This window comes from Nomascus leucogenys, chromosome 3, assembly GCF_006542625.1.
Source record: "Nomascus leucogenys isolate Asia chromosome 3, Asia_NLE_v1, whole genome shotgun sequence".
NCBI lineage: Eukaryota > Metazoa > Chordata > Mammalia > Primates > Hylobatidae > Nomascus > Nomascus leucogenys.
The window spans coordinates 29,574,542-29,596,256 of NC_044383.1; the positions used below are offsets into that span (position 1 = coordinate 29,574,542).

The window sequence follows — 21,715 nt, forward strand, 5'->3', positions numbered from 1 at the left end:
TCCTGAGCCTCTGACTCAGGGGGTACGGATGTGGGCAGGAGTCTTTATCTTAGTCATCCTCAGTGATTCTGCAGCCAGAAGAATACTGAGCACCATGTTCAAGATGACAGGATCCCACCTCTCTCCAGCTCCCCCCTCACTTCCTAGGCAACCCCAGGGCAGGAAGTCAGCTCCTCCACTTTGGGGCCCTCGAGTCTCTTCTTTCCCTTCAGATCCTTGCCACCCACACCCTCGCATATACCTGGGTCATTGTCCCAGCCCTCCTTCCCCAAGGCTCCAGCCTGCACACCCCTCCTGACCGTGTTAGGGGTGGGGACTGATACTGCCAGAGTACCTGAACCTGCAGCTGTCAGATAAAATACAGGACTCCCAGTTAACTGCAGATAAACGACAAATAATTTTTCACTATAACTTGTCGCAAATATTTCACGGGACATACTTATAACTAAAACTATGTGTTGTTTATCTGCAATTCAAATGTAACTGGACATGTGCATTTTTATTTGCTAAGTTTGGCAACCCTGCCCGAATCCCACTAGTGACTTCTTTGGGGAATTGGGCACAGTCCTCTGGCTGACCACTCTCTCTTTTGCCTTCGTTCCTGCAGGAGATCGAGGGTTCCCTGGGACTCCAGGTATGTACTCTCTGATGACCTCCAGGCCTGCTGGTGTTGCAGCTGCTCAATCCTAGCTGATGGCTCCTGGGAGGAAAACAGGGGCTGAGATATCCTTGTGTGTCCACAGGTATCCCTGGGCCCTTGGGCCACCCAGGTCCAGAAGGACCGAAGGGTCAAAAAGGCAGCATGGGTAAGAAACACGTTTTTCTTTATTTATTTATTCCTCATTCTTTCATTCATTTAATAAACATTCATTAAGTGCCTGCTGTATGTGAGGCCTTGTTTTAGGCTCTGGAGAGACATCAGTGAACCAAACAGAGAAACCCTGCTGTTGTGGAGCTGAGATTTGGGTTGGGGAGAAAGACAGTAACTGTGAGAAATAGTGAAGTGTATAGCAGGTTACAGGTGATGCATGACATGGGAAAGAAGAGCCTGGAGGGATTTTGGGAATGAGAGCTGGGGAGAGTAATTTTACACAGGGAAGCCAGGGAAGGCCTCCCTGAGAGGCCGCCATCTGAGCAAAGATTTGAAGGGCAAGAAGGAGCCAAGCAGGAGAGATCTAAGGAAAACATTCCAGGCAGAGGGAGCAGCCAAGGCCAAGGCCCAGGCCCCAGGGCAATTTTTAAGGAGCATCAGGGAGGAGAAGACCTCTGAGCTGGAAAGTCCAAAGGGATGGCCCGAGAGGAGGCAGGCTGTGTGGGGCCTCAGAGGCCAGTGTAAGGACTTCGGCTTTGACTCTGGGTGAGTTGAGGAGCCATGTGCAGGTTTCGGGCAGAGGTAGAACCTGATCTACTCAACATTTTCAAAGGGTCACTCTGGCTTCCAGGTTGAGCCAAGGCTATGGGGTCCAGGAGAGAAGCAGGGAGGCCAGGGAAGGGCTCCAGGCAAGCGTCTTCCGTGAGAGGCTGCCTGTAGAGCCCTTAGCTGGGGCACGGGATCCTAACTTGGAGGCTGGCCATCCCTATCTTTAGGAGATCCTGGCATGGAAGGCCCCATGGGCCAGAGAGGGCGAGAAGGCCCCATGGGACCTCGTGGTGAGCCAGGGCCTCCTGGATCTGGAGAGAAAGGGGAAAGAGGTAAGAGGAAATTCCTTCACTGGCAGAGTTAGCTATGCCTGTGCTTCCTTCTCTCTGTCAACACCTGTCCCTCCTTCACTCTGTCTCTCTCTCTCCTTCCTTCCTTCATTTACTGAGCGCCCACCCTGAGTCAGGGTCTGTGCTAGGCCCTGCAGAGACGCTGGGCATAGGCTGGGCTGCAGGGCCAGGCCTAGGGCTGAGAACCCATCTGACATCCCTGGAATCCACGGGGAAAGTGGTCACAGGAGCAGTGGCCTTCCCGGAGTTGGGTGGTAAGGAGAGTGAGGAGTCAGGCCGAGGTGGGGCTCAGGGGGCAGGGCAGGGCAGAGTCCATTGTAAGGTGGAGTGGGACACAGACCTTTGAGCCTTTCCTGGCTGGAAGGAGGCCAAGAGGGAGGTGGGGAAGGCCCCAGACGTAGGTTCAGTGCTGGAGAGGCTGGGGAAGGTATTGCAATTCCATCCTTAACTATGAGACTGCTTTTGTCAGGGGAAACTAAGACAGATACCAGAAACGCTAACAGACTGTGAGCAGGAAGCTTTATTTTCAGTTTTACTTTCTCTTTAAAATATTGCTCAACCAGACAATAAAATTTATTGAGTGCCTACTAGGTGCCAAACTCCATAGACTATAAAGTCTCTGGGGGTAGAAACTAAAGGAGTTTTGCTGATAAGTGGCCTCACTGGGGCACCAAATGGATCCAAGACCACTAGCAGGGTGGGAAGCATCCCCTCCAAATGACAGTGCCAGGATAGGGGGCAGCCACACTGGGGCCTCTCCCAAAGTGCTCATCCCTCCATTTCTCCTCAGGGGCTGCTGGTGAACCAGGTCCTCATGGCCCACCTGGTGTCCCAGGTTCTGTGGGTCCCAAAGGTAAGTCCAGTGTGCAGGAAGGAATCAAAGTTTTCCAGAGGAGAAGCCACATTCAGGATAGATTATAGAGAAGAGGCCCTGGGACCCCAGACAGCCCTAACCCCCTGCCCCAGGCCTGTGCAGGGGTGGTGGGTGGGTCCAAAGAGCATCCCCCAGAAAAGCAGTCCCTGGCGAGTCAAGACTAGGGCTGTAAGTTTAGCCCCATAATGGGCTTGGGGCCATGTTTCCATCTCTCTTCAATGGCCCCGCTATGTGATCCCTAAGTGGGTGGATGGATCATTCAGGAAATCAGAAGTTAGACCATTTCCTTGACTGACTGCGGCCGAGATGCACACACCAAAAGTAACATGCCTAGGCAACCCAGGGAGAATGGGTCCCTTCTCAAAACCCAAATGTTCTACTGCCCCAGCCCAAATGTTCTACTCTGACCAGGAAAGAGCAAAGGGTAGTTTGATCCCACCCAGCTGCAGCCCGCTCCCTAAGGAGGACGTGCACTGGAGTCACTTCTGGCCTGCAATACACTCACACAGCCCTCACCTGGAAGACAGCGTCCCCAACCCCCACCTGCCCTGCACCGGGGCCAGATGTCCCCACCTGTACCTACTCCTCTGCTGATTGCTGTCTCATCCTCCTTCTCAGGTTCTAGTGGCTCTGCTGGCCCACAGGGCCCTCCAGGTCAGTGTGCTGCTTCTTGTAAACAGGTTCTGTTTCTGGGGCAAAGGTGGCAATGTTAAAAGGAAAACCAAATATTTTTAAAGCCAAAGAAGCAATTACAAAGAAAGCCTCCTAGAGATATAGAATTCAAGTCTGCATGTGTGTCCCCTGTGGCAGAGGTTGGGCTCCCTCATGTGTCCTGTCCATATCCCTTCTGACCTGGCTTAAGGCTTGAGACCCTCCAGCAGCTTCAGCAATGGAAGTCCCCATCCTGCCTCCATCTGAGCAAGCATCTGCTTCTATCTTGTCCCCTATGGCCACAGAGCTTGTCCTGCTGTCTTGAGAATCTTGAGCTGTGGCCAGTGTCTCTGCCAAGGCTCTACAATATGTTCTAATGCCTGTTCATCAGCAGGGGCAAGGAACCTAGACCAAAATGACTTAAAAAGGACTTGGGAAGGAGTCCATGGAAAGCATCCTTTGACTTTTACTATAGGGTGTGTGCATATGTGTGCCTGTAATGTGTGCATGTGTGTGCATACATGTCTCATCATTCCAAAGCTGGGGATACTCATCTGTGTGCATGGTTTCTTCTGCTGGGCAGGTCCTGTAGGTCTCCAAGGGCTCCGAGGTGAAGTGGGACTTCCTGGTGTCAAAGGTAAGCTGGAGGGAGGCCTGGGGGGACAGTGAGGGTCTGATGGACACAACCCACAGCCTATGCAGGCTGACAAGTGCAAGAGGGGAAGGAGAAGTCAGGATTGGGGGAGCCTGTCTTCAGAGACAGACATTGCCCTTTCCTGGTTGTCCCCTGTAGGGCATTTTACACCAAGGTGTCCATTTCCTTTTTAGGTGACAAAGGACCGATGGGACCACCAGGACCCAAAGGTATGCCACTCACTGCTGCTTGGTCACTACCAGGGCCTGCCTCACTCCTGGGAGCCCAGATGGGACCCTCACTGCAGGGTCTGAAGGTGCACAGGACCTGGACCAAGATCTCATTCTAATCCAACCTCTCAGATAGGGAAACTGAGGCACAAAGAAGGGAAACAAAGCACTAACGTCACATTGAATTCTGGGGTGGTGAGTGGTTCTCAGGGTGGTGAAGACACAGCATTCCAAGGCATCTGACCTCTTGTGTCCATGGCACCAATTTGTGCAATAGCAGGGGCTAGGGGGTCAGTTTGTAGCGGGGGAACTGACTGCCAAAGATCAGATGTGCTCCTTTGGCTGCATTAATGCTGTGTCCTCACCAACATCTGCTGACAGGAGTTCACAGATACAGTGGGAACTATCCTGCAGCCAGGGACCCTGTTACTGGGTGAGAGTGTTTTCCCTGCTCACAACTGCAGCTTTTTCTGCCTCCCCCTTGTTTGTTTTAGGTGACCAGGGTGAGAAAGGACCTCGAGGCCTCACAGGTCAGTCTGTCATGGGAATCTACTTTAATCTATCCATGACTTTTGTAAATCAATCAGTTACTAGGTTGGAAAAAATCCAGAAGTAAGAGACAGAATCTGTTTAAAACCCTTCAGGGAACTTGTGATCTAGAAAAAACACAAGACGAGAAAATAAAGCCTGGAGTGGAGGATAAGGAGGTATCCAGATGTATAGTCCAAACAGTAAATGTTTGGAGCAAAAAAGAAAGTGTAGGGTTGTCTCTGATTCTTTTGGGGAATACATTTGAGAAAATTAAGCTCTTCCCGAAGCAGCAGAAAGTTTGCACCACTGGTATCCTCTCAACAACTGACCTCCTGCCAACTGGCATGATTATAAAGGAAATTGATAGTAATAAAGCTGTGACTCAAGGGGTGGTTTTCAGTTTTCAAGGAAATAAGACTCATGCACATGCCCATGGTTCTGATTAGGTGTGGTTTCTAGGTGAGCCCATGCCACTGCCCAGGGGAGCCAAGTGGCCCTGACCTTGGAATCAAAGCAGAAGCTGCTTCCTTGACCTCTTGGAGGAGGGAGCAGACTACCATTGTTGAAGCATACACAGCTTGCAAGTGTCCAACCAGCTAGTTCTTTGTCCTTTGCAGGCGAGCCTGGCATGAGAGGTTTGCCTGGTGCTGTTGGTGAGCCCGGGGCTAAAGGAGCAATGGGTAAGTGTTCCAAAGGAATGGATTCAGTGAGTTCCCCATTTGAGGGGTCACCATGACCCTGGAGAGATCCGTCTTCTAGAGCTGCCTCTCCTGCTCTCTAATCTGCCCACCCCTGGTAGAGTCTCCCTTGATCAGTCATTTTTGTGTCTGGGCATCCTTTCTGGGGATCAGAGAGCTGCAGGTACCTCTGTGGGTTTCTTTCCACTTTGGGAGAGGCCTTGCAGGGCATGGTTCATTCACCTAAGAGCTGCCCATGAGCTCTCCACTCCCCTGGGGAAGACAGTGTTGAAGTCCTTAGGAACCTCAAGTGTTCCAGGAATCCCAGGGCTAGTCTCATGGCCAAATCCAGGTTTTTACCCTTTTGTTCACCTGAGGTGCCTGTCAGCCTGGCTGCAGAAACTGACCAAGAATCTCAGAGGTAGCCGGGTGCAGTGATTCACGCTTGTAATCCCAGGGACTCAGGATGATCGTTTGAACTCAGGAGTTGGAGGCTGCAGTGAGCTATGATTACACCACTGCACTACAGTCTGGGTGACAGAGCAAGAATCCATCTCTCAAAAAAAAAAAAAAAAAAAAAGCCCATGTTGAGGATCAAACCCAAGAAGGGTTTAAGCCTTACCTGTGGAGATGCAGCATCTGCACTCTCATTCGTTTCCCCAGCTGTGAGTGCTGACACTGTGCCAGGCAAGTGAGATGCTTTACCTCCTTCAAGGGGAGATAAGATTTGCATGAGGTGACAAATGTCATGCAAGGTACAGAGTGCTGTGAGGATACAGTCAAAGGGGAGATTTCTTCCAATAGGAAGGATGGAGGAGGGGGCATTTCAAGTGGTCCCAAAAAGTTAGAAAGATTTTAATCACGACCAGTTTGGAAAATTCCATGCAGGGATGACGGCATAAGCGGGGAAAGACAAAGAAATGGGAAAGAGCAAGATATGGTCCCAGAAGGCCACCGTTTTGGAGAGAGGTTACAATAATGCCTAGAGCAGAGGAGACAAGAACATGGAGGACCTTGACTTCTAGGCCCTCAAGTAAATGCGACAAGCATCGAGGCTCTTGAGATGCAATGGGAAGGCATTGAACAATTCTCAACAGGAAAAGAGACAATTGCTGGTTTAGGAGAAGGGGCAGTGGGAGTACCGTATCCAGACAGTGTGACAGACAGGGCTGTCCCATGGCTGATGGCTGCGTGGGCTCCTGGGAGACAATGTGCTTCAAGGCCACTGGGACAGTAGAGGGAGGAATCGCAGAAATCACTCCAGGAGCAACTGAGAGACCTTGCTTCTACTTTACCAGGTCCTGCTGGCCCAGACGGACACCAAGGCCCAAGAGGTTTGTCACTGATCTACTGCCCCCAGCCTCACTCCCATCACAGCCCATGTTCCAGCATGCAGCCCTCAGTCCCCTTAACCATAGTGCAGAGGAGCGTACGGCATGTGGAAGTGTGCAGTGTCCAGTTCTGTTCCCCTTCTCCTTTCCACCTGCCAGCAAGTCAATTAGGAAAACCCTCAGAAACTATCAGCTCAGATGTGATGACCAGTTTAGCTTTCCTAAATGTAAACACTTCCACGTTGGCCATTCTCTTCTAGGTGAACAAGGTCTTACAGGGATGCCTGGAATCCGTGGCCCACCAGGACCTTCTGGAGACCCAGGAAAGCCAGGTAACAGAGCAGGAAGAGGGAGCCATGGCCCTGCTTAGTGTGTGTGTGCTTTATGTGTGCAGATGTAGGCATGTGTGTGTGTGTGCATGTGCAGGCGTGTAGGTTGGGGAAGGGGTTTATATGTGCATGGTTGTGTGTGTGTGCATGCAGGTGTGCACAAATGCACCCATGTGTGCCTTATCCCGTTTTCCTCCAGCAGCTCAGCAGGGAACTGCCATAGTGTTGGGTTGTTTTGTGTGCAGTGGCTGTAGGCCCTGGCACCTCTGGGTAACTAAGTCTGGCAATTCAGAAGAGTGGGATTAACAGCTGAATACAAGGATTTCTAGAAAGGGGCAAGGACACTCTTAAAACTGCAGACTTGAAGGTCACCTCACTATCTTGCTCCTCTGAGCCCTTCCCCTCTTGTCCTCCTCTCCTGGGACTGTACTGGGCCCTCACCAACACCCACCAGGCCGAGGAGGAAGCCATTGTTACAGTCTCCACCCAGAGCAAAGAGCAAACTTCTCAGGGCTGCAGGAAGAACAAATGAAAACCAGCCAAGAAAGCTGTGTAGTTAAGGCGGGTGGGCATTCATTGGGGGCCTCTGAGAGTAGGGGCCTCCTCAGCCTCCTTTGGCGGGTGCCCAGACAGGAGCCATAGAGGGGGAACCTGGGGCAGCATTGGGATCCGTGAGTGTTGAGCATTCTGGGTTTGTGGCTCTCCTCAGATTCCAAAAGGGTCTGTGAACCCAAATAGGCTCAGCATCATTGCCTGAGAAAGTGGTGGGTCGCTTCACTGCAAAGCCCACAGAACTGCTCTCCATCCAGAGCTGAGAGGTCCATGGATGCTGGCTGCCCCGGCATGAGACGTGTCCTTCTGTACCCACTGACCCCTCCACCACAATGTCTACCGGTTTCTGCAGGTGTGGGTGTGGCTACCAGGGATGGCCTCAACCCTTCAACTGTTCCCTCTTGTGCTGATTTTCTGTAGGTCTCACAGGACCCCAGGGACCTCAGGGTGAGTCGCTGGATCACTCCCACCTGCTGTTTCCCACCTCCTCCTGGGGTAACTGCTTGGGCCAGGGCTTTTCCTGCAGTCACCAGAGTTTCCTCTCCTCTGCCAACTCCCTGGCACACACTCCCTTTCACTATGAGTCTTGAGAAGCACCTTAGGAAGGAAAAATAGGCACAGAACAATCTAGAATACCATTCTAGTAGAAATGAGATTAGATTGTGTGCCAATTCTGTCTGCCTGTGCCCTGTTCCCCTCGGGTGCAGGAATCTGAGAGGAACCCCAAGCCCATGGCAGAGCTCCTGCTAGCCAGGAGAGCTGTTAGTCCAGCGGCCCAAGTTCCCCCACTGGCAGGGCAGGGCGTGGGCACTCACCCTTGTTCAGGAAAGCCCAGTTTCTCTGGGACAGCCTCAGTGTTAAAGCCTGTCCTGTAGTTGGACCATTGTGCCCCCATATCACTACACTCATCCCCTAATTTCCTGAAAGAAATTAGGCAAAGATTGAAAATGAAATCAGGCAGCAGCCACCCAGCAGTTGAATGCATAGGGACATGCTTCCGATGCTCTCACAGAGGAGTTCGGTAGTTAAAGGCAAGAGGGTGATGCTGCATTGGACACAGGAAGTCCAGCCCCTCCCCTGCAGGGGAGAGGGGAGACAGGCTGCTCTGCAGGTGGCTCATAACCCCATGGGATGGAACTTTCCAAAGCTGAGCCCATGGGCCTCTGCCTGCTCCAAGCCAAGCTGTTGCCCCATTTCCTGAAGAGGGACAAGGGCCCAGAGCAAGAGGCTCCCCAGGGTTGTCTAGACTAAGGCAGAAGGCAAAGCTGGTGCGTCCCAGGGTTTTAATCAGCAGTGTGGCTGTGCTGAGTGACAGAGCACTAGTTACTACCTGAGGGCGTCTGCAATTGCTGGGCCTTCATCATCCTGACTTACTTGTTCTAATCACATCAGGACTTCCCGGTACCCCTGGCCGACCAGGAATAAAAGGTAAGTGAATTTCCAAATGAGATTTCTTTCTTTTCACTGGCCATTTTTGTGGAAGGAAGGGATGGACAGGAGGAGGCCTTTCTCTGGCCAGAGCCTGGATCAACAGTGGCATCTAGTGGTTCCAGCAGAGGGCTATGAGGCTGGGAGCCCAGGGATTTGTGAACCAAGCCGAGTCCTCAAGCCCCACCTCTCCCCAAACACCTCCCGACCCCACAAACCTGAACCTTGCTTTCATAGTTGGATGTCTCCAGGCCATTGTTGCAGGAGGTTCTAGAAGGGCACTGCCCTCCCCAAAGCCTTTCCGTGCCCTGTTTTGCCTCTAAATGCCCCCATTAGTGCTTCATCCCCCTGGTATGTAGGCTTGGTCCCCTCCTAACAAGTCTGTTCCCCTGAGGCAGGAGCTAACTTTGCCCTTATCATTCATATCAGCCTTGGTGTGAATGGCTACATCAGACCCTTCCTGAGAGGAGGCTTTAGTACAGGCAGAGAGGAGTGTTAAGATGCTACTGAGAGGGCAAGTCGTGTGCTCAGAGGGGAGCTCATCCTCAGGGGTCTGACTGGGGCAATGTGGTGACGCCCATGCACACAGTTACCCTCTTGTCCAGTTCTGCCTATCAGACCTCAACCCCAAGCAAGTTCAGGGACCCACAGTGCTCAGGGATGGTCTTTCTCCTTCTGTTCCTTTGACCCCAACACGCTCCTGAACTTTGACATTCTATGGAGCTGTGCTCTGTCATGAGCAGTCACTGTCACTCTTGGTGGGACCCTAAAATAACCACTTTCCAGAAATCATTTCCAGTGACTGATTGGGCCAACGAGTTCTTTAGGGCTAACTAAATGTAATTCCAAAATAATGATAACTGAGTTTATAGGTCCCAGGCAGACCACACTAGGTCCGTGGATCTGTTCACAAATGCATGGTACCTTTTGTAAGAGTCTCATAGGTTTTGGAATTCCCAAGAATAACAGAAACCCTCCTTTTTTGAGGGCCCGTGACTTCCTGTCCAAGGGGGAGTTCAGACCCTGCCTGGACAACATGCACAAGAGGGGCCATTTTACCTAACGTTGGATTGCATCCCAACAAAACAAACTGAAGTGCTTCTCCTGTCTTGTTCATGAGCCCTGGCTGAAGGATGGTGAGCAGAGACCATCCCTCTGCCTTCCTTTAGGGAGAGAGCAATAGTCTCCTTTCATTGTATGAATGACTGAATTGCTCACAGAACTTGAGAAATGAAAAAAGGGGCCCCTAAAGAATGGTTTCCCCAAGTGAGTCTGTGGATCGTCAGTTCTCAGCACTGCATCCAGTTGATACGTTTGGGAATGTCCTCTTCTCAAAAGTCCTCCACGGCACACTTGTATTTTCAATGGTCTGAGACACAAAGCAGAAAAGAGATCCTGTTAACTTTTATATAACTCAGGCCTTCTCAGACTTACCCACTGCAGAGCCCCCCTTTAATCCTGCACAGCCCCTACAACTGTCCCGCAGAGCACTCTGGGAATCCCGCTCTACCTGGAGGGCTCATCGCTCTGTCCTTTGACCTTTGAGTAATTTTCCCACCTAAGGCGATTCCCAGGTAGAGGTGGTGGAATGTGGGAGCGTGAACGACTCTCCAGCCAGCCTCATTCTGAGCTCGCTGAAAGGCAAGCTTTCCACATCCTCAAGTGAAGCCACTTCTCTGAATGAAGATGGATGCTCTGGCCTCCAGGGGCTCTGGCTGAAAGATTGGGGCTTAATGCATCCTGCTTGCCTTCCTTCAGTTCATTAAAATGCCTTTAGCCTGATGGTGAGAGGCCCAGAAGTGGGTCCCAAATGCAATCAGGAGCCTTGAAAATGGCTTATTGAGCCACTAATTGATCCTCAGAACAACCACTCTCAGCCTTTTCCTCTCTTCCTAGGTGAACCAGGAGCTCCAGGCAAGATCGTGACTTCAGGTAGGCAGGTCCTAGAGGGACCCTCCTTTCTGTGTCTTTCTTATGCTGGGCACCTACCTTGGCTCTGCAGTGTTCTGGGCAGGATGTGGCAGGGAGCTTTTTGGATCAGTAGTGGGGGAGGAGGAAAATTTGGCAGTGATGAGAGGAAGAAATGCCAGGCTGCCCACCACAGCCTGGCTCGGGTCCCAGCGCCTCTGAGTGAGAAGAGTAGGGCTCAGTGTTCCATGTGCCTTCTGTTTCCAGAGGGGTCGTCGATGCTCACTGTCCCAGGCCCCCCAGGACCTCCTGGAGCCATGGGACCCCCAGGACCTCCAGGTGCCCCAGGTCAGTCTGTTTTCTTGCTTTGCCCCAAATCAGCAGTAGGTCTTGGTGGTAGTGACTCTAGCCATATTTGTTCAGATCCCGAAACCCAGGGCAGGAACTGAACCTGGTAAAGAGAATAAGGAGTCTGGCCTGAGAAAAGCAAACTCCTGCATTCTCAGACAATGAGGTAGATCAGTTATCCTACTTCACAGCATAGGAGGTGAATGTGCTCTCAGCATTTACCGAAGGGGAAGCTGAGGCCTGGAGCAGGTAAATGACTTGCCCAAGGTCCCATGGCCAATAAGCAGCAGGACAAAGGATTTGGCCCAGATCAGTCTACCTCCAGAGCCTGTGGCCAGTCAGAAGACTCAGTCCTTGAGCCCTTTGTTTCCTCCTGGAAAACAATTTGATATTCTGCATCCAGGACAACAAAAATGCTAGGTATCTATTTGAAGAAAATATCTCCACATGGGATGGTGACAAAAATATGAAAACTTCCGAACAAAGTTGTTAGGAGATAAAACGTTTATTGAAAGAGCAGGACACTCAATAATGCCTGCTCTGTGGTTTCAACTGTATTAATACAAGATGCAAAAAAGAAAAAATGCTGGAAGAAAATAAAATGCCCACAAATTGAAGAGTTATGGACAATTTGTTTCCTACCTTTTCAAAGTGCCTGTTATTTTGTTATATGTATTTTTAATTATTTTAAATTTTTATGTACAAATGAAGTACACAACTTATCACAACCAAGGCCAGAATGTACCATCCTTCCCTCCTGACAAGCTCCAGTGAGAAGGAGTACATAGAGGCATACAGAAGTCCCTAACCATTACAGGACAGCAGCAGAGGGGGCAGTCCCGCCTGCCCCGGGGTCCCGGTACCTGTCAGAGATGTTCTCATGCAACTGGACCGCAGGGCTGGTCTCGAATTGCTTATTGCTCTCAAATAAGCAAGGTGGCCTCTTTGGGTCTCTGTTCCATGCCTTGGGAGGAATTATGCCTTTAGTTCTTCCTATGACCCTACACGCATGATTTAGCCTTTTCTTCCTCAACCCCGTTTCCAGGCCCTGCCGGCCCGGCTGGTCTCCCAGGACAGCAAGGTATGTCACACCCTGCAAGAACGCAAGGTGATGGGCCCAGTCGGGAGGACTTTCCTCTCTGGGTGGACGCGGGCCCCTCTGTTCTAGATGACGTGAAAGGTGTGTTTTGGAAAAGGAGGAGAGGGCCAGGGCTCTTCACTGGGGTCTTGCAAGGTGATTCCCTGGAGCTTGGAGCAGCTGTCAGAGAAGTTCTGGGATTACAAGAAGACCAGGGGCAGACTTGGCCTTGAAGATGAGTATCTGGCAGGAGTGCACCGCTGACCCAGAGAGCAATGACAAGTGTCTGTGGGTTCTTGGCTGCAGGCCCAGGCTGAGAGGACTGACTCCCGGGTCCTTTAAGGAGCCCAGGTGGAGACTGCTGGGCCTCCCACCTGGATATCTGGAGTGCAGAGCAGCAAAGGCTTCAGCCCACCCGGTCCAGCGCTCACTCTGAGCTATCACTGTGTTAGGAGCTTGGTCTTCGTTGTTTCTCAGTCTTCTCAGCACCCCTGTGATGTAGGTCTTTTTGACCTTGGTTTACAGAGGAGGAAACTCTGGCTGAAAGAGGTTGAGAACTTGCCCAAAGTCACCAGCCAGACATGTGGGAGCAGGGGTTTGAACTCAGACTTTCAGACACCAAAATCCAATGTATCCCCGTCATTCCACATGCTCTTATCAACTGTCAGGGAGCTTGACTATGGTCCTGCCCTGCCTCTGAATGAGGGGGCACCCTTGGCAGATGAGGTGCTGCAGGCTCCTGTGCCGTGACACAGGGCCTGGTGTCTGGGGTGTGAGGGTAGCCTGGGGTGCCTGGGACTGCAGATCCAGTGAGAGGTGAGAAGTGTGGCAGAGAGCAGCCTCGTGACAGCTTTTGCTCATTTCTGTTTTCTTCTCTCTATAGAGGTTCTTAATTTACAAGGTCCCCCAGGCCCACCCGGCCCACGCGGGCCACCAGGTGAGTATCTTGGGGACCTTTAGAAGGTGGGTAGTTTGGGAGACAGGAGATTCAAGGCACTTAGTGAGGAAGCCAAGATCCTCGGGGTGGCCTCAGCTCCCTGAGCTCAGCATGGCCTCTTCTTTGCTCTCTTCTGCAGGGCCTTCCATTCCAGGCCCACCAGGACCCCGAGGCCCACCAGGTGAGAGCTGAGCTTACCATTGGGAGGTGGGAAGGGGAGGTGAGAGGTGGGTAACAATGGGACCCTGAGCCCGGGGCCCTCTGGGCTGGCTTATAGGAAAGAGCTTCCCTGCCGCCGCCTCCTGAGCAGAGGGTTCCTGGCTCCCCTCTTGGCACTAATAAGTCTTGGGGGTTCTCTTTCCTAGGGGAGGGTTTGCCAGGCCCACCAGGCCCACCAGGATCGTTCCCGCCCAACTCAGGTAATGTCAGGGAGTCAAGTCGCACCTGTTCTCCACCTCAGCCCTTGTCCTGCCACGAATTGTGGCCATAGCCTTGTGGTCACAACCTACTCACCAGGCTTCCTGCTCCTGACTTCCATGGGGATGTGTTTATATAATTTTCCTGCTTGCTGCACATGGAGGGAATAACCATGTCAACCCAACCACCCTGGTAGTCTGGCCTGAGGGAGGGAGCCAGCTCTGCCCTTGGGGAGCTTCTGGCCTAACCGAGGAGACCTGGTTCCTATCCTTGGGGAGCCCAGATCTGATAAAGTAGGCAGGATACATGCACATGAAGTAAGTGCTGATAGTGCAACATAGAAACTTATGGAAATAACTTCAAAGCAAACATTAGGCCAGAACCTGTTCCTAGTGGAAAATCCATCCACCCATCCATTTATCCATCCATCTTCCCATCCACCTACCCATCCATCCATCCATCCATCCATCCACCCACCCACCCACCCATTCATCCACCCACCCATTCATCCATCCATCCACCCATCCATCCATCTGACAAGTATTGATTGAGCATCTATGTTGTCAGGTGCTTTGCTAAGTGCTGCTTCCTCACAAATATCAGTGTCCATACTCAAACTATTTCTTTCCTCTGCAGAAGCCTTCCTCTCTGGCCCCCCAGGCCCACCTGGCCCCCCAGGTCCCAAGGGAGACCAAGGTGAGAACAGTGTATCAGGGAACCCAGAAGCCAGTATGTGTCCTCTGTTTACCTGCTGGTTGCCAGGAGGGTTTGGATGAAGCTGAATGAGCTGGGGCATTTTTGCGTCCTTCTGCCTTATCCCATTAGGAGCTCAGCAGCCTGGAGCGAAGGTAGGGGGGAGGCACAATAGTCAGAAACTCTACAAAGGATAGCCACCCAACATTGGCCTAGTGAGAGGAGAGGCACAAGGAACCCCAAGTTCTATATCCGCTCTAGCATTGGAGCCCCTATCCCCTCCTCCATGGGCGCATTGAAACCACAACACCTGGTTGGTACCTGTCTCATAGCTCTCTGCCTTTTTCCCTCAGGTCCCCCAGGCCCCAGAGGACACCAAGGTACAGTAGAGCTGGCATCAAACAAAACCTGGGGTAGAGGTGGGGGTGGCAAAAGCTCACCTCCCAAGAGCTTTGAGCTTGATAGAAAGGCACTTGGTGCAAATAAGCAAGAGTAGAGCAGCGTGTCTCTAGGAATGGTTGGGTGTGTGCGTGGGTGTAGTGCAAGTGTGCGTGCGTGTGTGTGTGGCATCTCTAGGTACTGCCCAAAGGGCAACGCAGCCCCAGCAATCATGGATCTAACCCCCAGCTCTACGGGGCTGTTAGTGGGTAAGAAAAGTGAGACTGACTGTCCCTCTCTTGGTGTGTTCCTCAGGCGAGCAAGGCCTTCCAGGTTTCTCAACCTCAGGTAAGGGCTGAGCCCCGCCCCATTCTGGCTCTGGCCAGAGCCTCTCCAAACCCTGGCTGACTGCACTGTGTGTGTTGTTGGCTTCCAGGGTCCAGTTCTTTCGGACTCAACCTTCAGGGACCACCAGGCCCACCTGGCCCCCAGGGACCCAAAGGTGACAAAGGTCAGTGAGGGAGCAGCAAGAAGGTGGTGAGGAGTAGGGGTGAGCCTGGTACCCAGAGCCCAGAGCCTGAAGAGATGGCAGCAAGTACTTATCAGTGTAAAGTCTTGGGAGAGAGAAGAGGCTGGAGGAAGGAAAGGCCAGAGGGAGGAAGGGACAAGGACATGGAGATACAGCCTCTGTACAAGGGAGCTGTGGTATTATTACAAAAATGAGGCCAAGAGACATGGGACGATTGTTGAGACACACACTAGTAAGTGTGGTTTGGCTTAACCAAGGAAGGCTTCCTGGAGGAGGTGAGCCAAACTTCTCATTTTGGATTCCAGGTGATCCAGGTGTTCCAGGGGCTCTTGGCATTCCTAGCGGTCCTTCTGAAGGTAAGAACTGAAAGTGACCAAAGTTCCTCTCCGCTTCTTCTGGTGAAGGCTGATCATTCCAATGAGGATGTTGCTCTATTCGTCCATTCATTTCTCCATGATTCCTTGTTGATTGGCTGTCTTCTCCATGTGCTAGGACCTATGAGCTGCCTTTAAGGAGGTTACGAGTTATTGGGTTGAGGGGGAGGACCCAGGCACATATAATGATACCTAACAATGCAGACACCGCATGATGGAGAACAGACAGACCCAGGGGTGCTGGGGAGTTGAGAGAAGGGGGATGCGATGTTGGGGGTCCTTCAGCAGGTTGCAGAAGGAAAGGGCGGTTTGGCCTGGGGCAGTTTCCTAGCTCTGTGACACTTTCAGACAGCGGCTGCTACAGGCTGTCCTTTCTTCTCTTCTCGGGGACCCTTCTCCTTGCCACTATCCTATTTCTCCCCCTGAGATGACCCTCCCTCCTAAGACCATGGAAGCTATTCCTGGGCCCGTTTGTCTGACCCTAGGGTGGAGAAACCGACACAGGACACTTTCTCTTTGCTGCAGGGGGATCATCAAGTACTATGTACGTGTCAGGCCCACCAGGGCCCCCTGGGCCCCCTGGGCCTCCGGGCTCTATCAGCAGCTCTGGCCAGGAGATTCAGCAGTACATCTCTGAGTACATGCAGAGTGAGTAGCCGGCCGCCGCAAGCCGTGGGGACAAGAATGTGGAGATACAGTCTCTTTGCAAGGGAGCTGTGGTACATCACAGAAATGAGGCTAAGAGACATGGGACGATGTAGGGCAGTGGGATTGTGTGTGTGTGTGTGTGTGGTGTGTGTGTGTGTGTGTGTGTGTGTCCAGGCCCAGGTCTTCCCCCTGCAGAGCCAGGCCTACAGGCCTGTGAGCTCCCCAACACCAGCCTTCTCATAGCTGCCCCCGACACAACCTCACCTCGCCCACACACCCTGGGGAGGAGGCTGGCGCACATGCTTTCACACCACACCTTGCATGTGCTCATTTGTCAAATGGGTGGCTGGCTGGAGTCTTGCTGGTCCACAGCCCTCATGGGCCACTTGACCCAGCTCAGGCCTCTGCCTCAGTTTCTCCATCTGTAGTTAGGGGAAGGACAGTGAGGGGAAGTCTAGGCTCCCTCCTGGCCCAGCCTTGGGCCCATGTGTGGGGCGGGGCAGGCATGTTATCATGTGCTTCGGGTCACCTCCATGGGGAGAACATGTCCTCTTGGGACAGGCTTGACTTGCTTTGTTCCTTGGTCGGCAGGTGACAGTATTAGATCTTACCTATCCGGAGTTCAGGGTCCCCCAGGCCCACCTGGTCCCCCAGGACCTGTCACCACCATCACAGGCGAGGCTTTCGACTACTCAGAGCTGGCAAGCCACGTTGTGAGCTACTTACGGAGTAAGCCCTTCCCCACGCCCTGCACCTGGCACCTTCCTCCTGTGGGTCTACTTTTGCTCCCAGAGCCTCATCTCCTCATTTGCTGTTTGCTTTGCCCTTCTCTGGAATATGAGTTTTAATTCTGAGTTCATCATAATCGGGCCACTGGGATACAGTGTCAACAAGGGTCTGTCCAGATTCAGGGCGGCCACAAGGGAGAGACACTGAGTGAGACTTCCTGCAATCGACTAATGTGTTCCTAATTATAGGTTCTTCCCACCTGTGCATGAAGGTTGGCAGCATCTGGCAGGCATTAGGCTAAAGCATGTTCTTGAAAGTAAACTTCCTTTCTTACAAAAAAAAAAAAAATCCCGACAACAGTAATTGACTTTGTTATGCTTTCAAAATAGCCTCATAATACTCCATTCATCCATTTCCCCCAAAGACAAACAGCTCAGTGACCGGGCCTTTCAGATTCTGGAATAATGAGGGTGTTGCTTCAGTACCTGCTAAGCAGGTAACCTGAGGTTTTCTTCCCGACAGCTTCGGGGTACGGCGTCAGCTTGTTCTCGTCCTCCATCTCTTCTGAAGACATCCTGGCTGTGCTGCAGCGTGAGTCACCTGTGGGGGGATCGCGGGTGGGACTATCTTTGCTTTTTCCTGGCCTCACTCGTCAGGCAAACCTTGTCCTCGTCTGAGCCTTAGAAGGGCTGCAAGAGGGAGGCAGAGTCCTTCGGACAAAGAGCCACTTATTGCTCTGATCTGCTTGCTGAGTCAGCAAACCGGCTGGAAAGGGGGCAGGAAATGTCCTCCCAAGCCCCAATGCCAGGCAAACTGGCAGGTGTCCCTTCAGGAACCTGGCAGCTTGCTGGTGTCCCCCCTGAACACTGTGGGCCTGCGGACCCAGAACTCACAAATGTCGCGCAGGAGCCAGCTTGTGCAGGGAGCCCAGGCTGCAGCTGGACCACGTCTGGGACCCCCATGGCCTGGGTGGGTCCTGCTACTGCATCCTCTCCTCTCCAGGGGATGACGTGCGTCAGTACCTACGTCAGTACCTGAAGGGCCCTCGGGGTCCGCCAGGGCCACCAGGAGCCAGTGGAGATGGGTCCCTCCTGTCTTTGGACTATGCAGAGCTGAGTAGTCGCATTCTCAGCTACATGTCAAGTAAGTGTCTGCAGGAGGGGTGGTTGGGAAGGGCCTGGGATGACTGGGATGAGGACTCGCAGCATAAACTTCCCTGTGATTGCGCCACTGACCCCCACCTATCAGATTGCACCAACCCCAGCAATGAGCAGTGCTCAGAGCCGTTCAAACCTGTGAGCCTGGAGGAGGTCAAGAAGCATGGCAAGAAAAGCCAAAATGGGGATCTCAGGCACTGTCTCGTGTGCAGTCTACAAACAACTCTCTCTCTCACACACACACACACTCACTCCCATACACACACACTCACACACACACACTCCCATACACACACACTCCCACTCTCACACACACACTCCCATACACACACACACTCCCACTCTCACACACACACTCCCATATACACACACACACACTCTCCCATACTCACACCACACACACATACACACACTCACTCCCATACACACACATACACACTCCCATACACACACACACTCCCACACACACACTCCCATACTCACACCACACACACATACACACTCCCATACACACACACTCCCATACACACTCCCATACACACACTCCCATACACACACACTCCCATACACACATACACACTCCCATCTCACACACACACTCCCATGCACACTCCCATACACACTCCCACACACTCCCATACACACTCCCGTACTCAACACTCCCATACCCTCCCATACACACTCTCATATGCACACACTCCCATACACACACTCATACACACATTCCCATACACACGCTCCCATACACACACACTCCCGTACTCATGCACACTCCCATACACTCCCATACACACACACTCCCATACACACACACTCATACACACACACACACACACACACACACACACACACACACAGAATGAAGTACAGAGGCACCTGGACCTGCTTCTCCGGCCGCGTAGGCCCCTCCGCTCCTCCTCTCTGCCTCTCTTCCTGCCACCGTCTCTTCTCTTTCTTGGACCCCACTTCTGTCCAAACCTCTTCTGTGTCCGACCTCCTGTCTGACAGGTGTTTCCATCTGCCTCCCCCTGCCTGATCTGAATCCGTCACATCCCTAGGTTCTGGGATCAGCATTGGGCTTCCTGGTCCCCCGGGGCCCCCTGGCTTGCCAGGAACCTCCTATGAGGAGCTCCTCTCCTTGCTGCGAGGTAAGGCCCAGCAGGGAACATCTGTCCAAGTGGTTGGGGAGGAAGCAGAGTCCCTTGGCCCAGGCCAGGACTGACTCCGTGCCCTCCCTTTGTGTCTCAGGGTCTGAATTCAGAGGCATCGTTGGACCCCCAGGTCCCCCGGGTCCACCAGGGATCCCAGGCAATGTGTGGTCCAGCATCAGCGTGGAGGACCTCTCGTCTTACTTACATAGTAGGGCACTGTGGAGTGGGATGGGGAGGGCAGGGGATGCAGCTGGGCCTTGGGGGCTCCCATGGGCTTTAGCAAGGGCAGTCCAAGTGCTCCTGGAGCCTGTACAGGGCTGGGTGCAGGGCCCTGGAGAGCGCCACATGTGCTGGCAACGGGCCTTCAGCCGTGGCAGGGACGGAGATGGGGAGCGATGGCTTTCCCAGGTGCAGCCCAGTGTGTGATTAGGGCCGACCTGGGGCTCCACCTCTCAGTGACTGGAGGGCTGAGTTGAATGAGGCTCAGAATTGGGAGTGGGAGAGCCTGACGGGAACAGCCATTCCTGGATGATGTCAGGAAACAGCAGGCTCTGGCCTCCTGCTTTTCTCTCCTCCCATCAGCTGGGAGGCCCAGCCTCATCCCCTCCTTTCAGGTGGGACCCACAGCGCCCCGAGCACAGGCTGGGAATTCAGCTAACTCCGCAGCCTACCCCGACCTTTCTTTCTCTTCCTTGTGCCCAGCTGCCGGCTTGTCATCCATCCCAGGCCCTCCAGGACCTCCTGGTCCTCCAGGGCCTCGAGGACCCCCGGGCGTCTCAGGAGCCCTGGCAACCTATGCAGCTGAAAACAGCGACAGCTTCCGGAGCGAGTTGATCAGCTACCTCACAAGTAGGTGCCCCGACGGTGATGCCCCACCAGGCACCCCACAGGCCTTGCTTTTCCCTGTAAGTGGGGCAGGGAGGCACTTAAAGGGACAGGAAGGCCACACACGAGAGCCACTGGTGGGGTAAGCCCGGTTTCCTTCCACACCAAAATTCTCCCACTCGGGTACAAGAATCCTGAAGTTCACTTCTGGTTTCTCAGGGGCATTGACACCCTGGGAGAGACTCCCTAACTCCCAAGTCTTTCTCTCCACCGAGATCTGAGCTCCCACTCATGCAGCTTCTCACCCTGCAGGTCCTGATGTGCGCAGCTTCATTGTTGGCCCCCCAGGCCCTCCTGGGCCGCAGGGACCCCCTGGGGACAGCCGCCTCCTGTCCACGGATGCCTCCCACAGTCGGGGTAGCAGCTCCTCCTCACACAGCTCATCCGTCAGGCGGGGCAGCTCCTACAGCTCTTCCATGAGCACAGGAGGAGGTGGTGCAGGCTCCCTGGGGGCAGGTGGTGCCTTTGGTGCAGCTGCAGGAGACGGGGGCCCCTATGGCACTGACATCAGCCCAGGCGGAGGCTATGGGGCAGCAGCAGAAGGCGGCATGTATGGTGGCAACGGCGGTCTATTCAGGGCTGACTTTGCTGGAGGTCTGGATTACAACGAGCTGGCTGTGAGGGTGTCAGAGAGCATGCAGCGTAAGTGGGGACATTTAGGCCTTGGTGCTGGGGGGAAGGAGTGTGGGAGCATCTCCAGACTGGCTTTCTTGTTTGTGGAACCCCAGGCTGTGAAGACAGAATCAGACAGGCAGGGGCTGGAGGGGACAGGCAGCCCCAGCCTAGCTCTCAGCCCACTCAGCTCAAGGAGCCCCAGCCCTGGGACCTGAGCTGTGGGGAACAGAGCACGCTGGGGGCTTTGTACTTTGCTTTCCCAACACCTAACTCGTTCTGGGTCCCAGATGAGTCATATGACCATGCTGGTTTTTCTGCTGGGGCCAAGAGAAAGATGTTGGCTAAGAGTCCTTTCCCTGTGCAGCTTAACAGCACAGTTACGCAGTCAACAAGCTTTTGATGCCGGCCCGCAGCAGGAAGAGACCCGTGCCAGTCACACAGTGGAATACAAAGGAAGTTGGAGGGCTTCACCCTTGCTGCGGCTTGATCTAGTTCAACTGCTTTGGGAGTTTGACACTTGGAGGGCACTGTGCTCCTGCTGAAGAGGGTACTGGGCGATCCCTGCTTCCTGTGCCCAAGCTCTGGTGTTTTACAGGTCAGGGCCTACTGCAAGGGATGGCCTACACTGTCCAGGGCCCACCAGGCCGGCCTGGGCCGCAGGGGCCACCCGGCATCAGCAAGGTCTTCTCTGCCTACAGCAACGTGACTGCAGACCTCATGGACTTCTTCCGAAGTAAGGGCATCCAACTGCTTTCCCAGCACCTGCTTCACTGCATAGGTTCCCACGAGTCTGCTCCAGAGACACCAGTCTCATGAGAAACCTCCAGTTATTAACATTTGAGATGCTCAAAATTAGACAACTTCTATAAATTCTGAACTTTGTTTCCTCTTACATGTCCAAACTCCATCACTATCTCTCTG

General features: G+C 53.2%; 1 protein-coding gene across 1 annotated transcript in view; it reads left to right on the top strand.

The window, feature by feature from the left end:
• COL17A1 (collagen type XVII alpha 1 chain) overlaps window positions 1-21,715 on the top strand; it is a 55,351-nt gene that overhangs the window by 31,880 nt on the left and 1,756 nt on the right. Inside the window, exons 21-53 of the mRNA XM_003255434.3 lie at window positions 608-634; window positions 744-806; window positions 1,588-1,692; window positions 2,501-2,563; window positions 3,203-3,238; window positions 3,819-3,872; window positions 4,064-4,099; window positions 4,594-4,629; window positions 5,248-5,310; window positions 6,606-6,641; window positions 6,899-6,970; window positions 7,940-7,966; window positions 8,912-8,947; window positions 10,844-10,879; window positions 11,123-11,203; window positions 12,249-12,284; window positions 13,165-13,218; window positions 13,358-13,399; window positions 13,584-13,637; window positions 14,272-14,331; window positions 14,682-14,708; window positions 15,022-15,054; window positions 15,143-15,217; window positions 15,541-15,591; window positions 16,135-16,257; window positions 16,849-16,986; window positions 17,509-17,577; window positions 17,989-18,129; window positions 19,202-19,291; window positions 19,392-19,502; window positions 19,997-20,143; window positions 20,432-20,821; window positions 21,390-21,527. Of these exons, the coding sequence (XP_003255482.2) occupies window positions 608-634; window positions 744-806; window positions 1,588-1,692; window positions 2,501-2,563; window positions 3,203-3,238; window positions 3,819-3,872; window positions 4,064-4,099; window positions 4,594-4,629; window positions 5,248-5,310; window positions 6,606-6,641; window positions 6,899-6,970; window positions 7,940-7,966; window positions 8,912-8,947; window positions 10,844-10,879; window positions 11,123-11,203; window positions 12,249-12,284; window positions 13,165-13,218; window positions 13,358-13,399; window positions 13,584-13,637; window positions 14,272-14,331; window positions 14,682-14,708; window positions 15,022-15,054; window positions 15,143-15,217; window positions 15,541-15,591; window positions 16,135-16,257; window positions 16,849-16,986; window positions 17,509-17,577; window positions 17,989-18,129; window positions 19,202-19,291; window positions 19,392-19,502; window positions 19,997-20,143; window positions 20,432-20,821; window positions 21,390-21,527 (2,550 nt within the window). The remainder of the gene's footprint in view (window positions 1-607; window positions 635-743; window positions 807-1,587; window positions 1,693-2,500; window positions 2,564-3,202; window positions 3,239-3,818; window positions 3,873-4,063; window positions 4,100-4,593; window positions 4,630-5,247; window positions 5,311-6,605; window positions 6,642-6,898; window positions 6,971-7,939; window positions 7,967-8,911; window positions 8,948-10,843; window positions 10,880-11,122; window positions 11,204-12,248; window positions 12,285-13,164; window positions 13,219-13,357; window positions 13,400-13,583; window positions 13,638-14,271; window positions 14,332-14,681; window positions 14,709-15,021; window positions 15,055-15,142; window positions 15,218-15,540; window positions 15,592-16,134; window positions 16,258-16,848; window positions 16,987-17,508; window positions 17,578-17,988; window positions 18,130-19,201; window positions 19,292-19,391; window positions 19,503-19,996; window positions 20,144-20,431; window positions 20,822-21,389; window positions 21,528-21,715) is intronic.